This window comes from Verticillium alfalfae, genomic scaffold (genome assembly GCF_000150825.1).
Source record: "Verticillium alfalfae VaMs.102 supercont1.1 genomic scaffold, whole genome shotgun sequence".
Taxonomy (NCBI): domain Eukaryota; kingdom Fungi; phylum Ascomycota; class Sordariomycetes; order Glomerellales; family Plectosphaerellaceae; genus Verticillium; species Verticillium alfalfae.
Window position 1 is genome coordinate 3032611 of NW_003315038.1, and position 2330 is coordinate 3034940.

Here is a 2330-nt window from a genome sequence, read left to right on the forward strand (position 1 = left end):
AAACGGAGAATGGTAGTATGAATCGTAAAAAGCCTGAACGCCATAGCCAAAATGCCACAAAAAACACGAAACTGCTGTCGTAAAAGAACGTATCTCAAGCTCATCACAAGTGTGAGTGTGAGTGTCAGGGTATCGGATGGCCACTGGATCCCGTTTCCGTCGACCCGTCGCCTTCAATCGTTTTGCGCCAATGTTCTGGCAGGCAGACGCATACCAACGGGAACGCCTTGATCTCGCCGCTGACGGGTGGTGATGTGTCGCGCGCGCGGGCTGATGTGCTGGACACGCCGCTGTCTCGCTGTGCTTGTCGTCGGGCGTCCCACTCGTCGGCGCGCTCGTCCATCATGACACCTGTCGCCCAGCCATCGTCCCAGATGCCCACCACTTTGAGCATGTCGCCCCGTTCCAGCGAGAACTCATCATTGGCTCGAGGTTGGTAGGCCCACAGCACGGCAACCCTATCGCCCGGGTGAATGTCGTCAGACGAGTAGTAGTCTTTGAAGAATGGCAGCTGCTCGGATTGCTGACTCGCCATGCCCTGGGGAGACGACATGCCGCCCGCACTAGTCGGGGACTGCGGGTCTTCGCCTGCCAGGACCGAGCTGCTTGATAAGGAACCGTGCCTCCGGGTAGGGGGCGGGCGCAGAACACCATTCCGGTGCGGCCATCGGAACCGGCTGCTGCCAAAGTCGGAGGATGAATTATCGTCTCTACCCTGCCATGTACCCAGCGCCGGCACCTGCCGCGGCCGCCAGGCCCGTGTGGCGTCCACCGCTCGGCGATGAGTCCGAAGTACCCTCGAGAGCCGACATGCGTGCGATGCGACCGCCGGGCAGAACGTCAAACCCAGGAGCAGCGGCGGGCACGCCCGTCTTCTCTGCCAAAGGACCTTGTCTTGAGGGCGAGGGCTGGTTGAAGACACTCCCATTATGGCTGTCGTTCCTTCTGCGGCGGCGTCGCAGGCAAACAATACAGAGGAAAATGAGACCTGCGATGAGGATGAGGCCCACAATAGAACCAATAACAATTCCAGCAATGGCACCGCCGGAGAGACCACCGCCGCTTCCGTTGTCATTACCGTCTTCCGATGGTGCCGAGGTACTGGTGGTGCTGGAAGTGGGCGAAGATGTCGGCGGCGTGAACGTCATGGAAGGGACCAGAGAGGGGAGGACAACATCGGCGCATCTGTTGTCGACATCCGAGTTATAACAGCAAGTATCCGTAGAGTTGATGCCACCGGATGCGCAGTAAGAGCAAAGTCCGATAGTGCTGTTGCCGTAACCGCAGTTGTTTGGTTCGTTGGCCACGCCTTGCACACAATTTGGCAGTGGAAAAGAGAGCCCAGGCGGGATGTAGCAGTTTGTAAAGTCGGCTCGGATGAGAGAGATCAAATCATTGCTTGGGTTGGGGCAGAGGTTTCGATCAGATGTGATCAGCGCTTCGCTTTGCGCGTAGAACGCCTAGAACTCGTCAGCACAAAAACTTTGTTGAACAGAGCCACAGCAATGGGCGCTTACGCAAGTGTCCGCACACAGTGGCGGCGCATCATCGCCCGCCAAGTTGCAGGCCTGAATGGAGTTTTGCACAATGGCATTGCAGATGACCGAGGTTGTGAAACGGGGGTACAGCTCATCGGTGCTTCTCAGGTCGATGTTGCCGCATCCAAAATTCTGGGCGAATCTGAGCAGGAGGGTTAGTTCTTTTGCCGTTTTTACGTGACTTTACTCGTCAGACTTACTTCTGCTGCACATAGGTCGTCCGGATGTAGGATCCCATTTGCTGATCGAAGGTCTCTCGACTGGAAACGAAGGGCAGGAAAGGGAAGATGTCTGCCACAAAGCCAGTCGTCGAGACAGAGGCGGACTGGAATGCCGGGCACATCTTGGAGCCTTGGAGTGAGACACATTGGCCGTTGCCTTGCGCAGAAACCACGAGGGGGGCGGATAGCAGAGACAGCAGGATTCCGGTGGTCGTCAGGTTGGACCGAGTGGCGTGGCTCGAACGCGAGCGTCTCGCCGAGGGAGCGGCGCCTCGAGAAACGGCCATGACGATGCGCGTCTTGGAGACAAGTGTGATTGTTGAATTATAGGAGCTGATGGTCCCAGAAATGTAGAAGGTAGGCGGTAGGCGTGATAGCTGGTAACCAAGAATTTCTCTGAAGACATAGGTTGGTCAATTTGATCGAGCGAAAAGTAGAGAGCGGGTTCGAAATCGAATCTGGTCAACTGCCGTCGTTCCAGTCCTGGCCTGCCAGCGACGGCCTCTAGCCAAGAGCCGGCGCGTGGAACGCGTGGCAGCCACGAGTGGCGAGCGGAGGGGGGGGTGGACGG

The 2330-nt window shown here is 57.6% G+C and overlaps 1 protein-coding gene across 1 annotated transcript; it reads right to left on the reverse strand.

The window, feature by feature from the left end:
• Positions 1–124: 124 nt before the first annotated feature.
• VDBG_00930 (SH3 domain-containing protein) lies at positions 125–2046 on the reverse strand (the record flags this gene model as incomplete). The annotated part of the gene is made up of 4 exons (XM_003009201.1): positions 125–680; positions 727–1460; positions 1518–1680; positions 1739–2046. 4 exons carry the CDS (start codon positions 2044–2046, stop codon positions 125–127), a joined length of 1761 nt encoding a protein of 586 aa, XP_003009247.1.
• Positions 2047–2330: the final 284 nt, after the last annotated feature.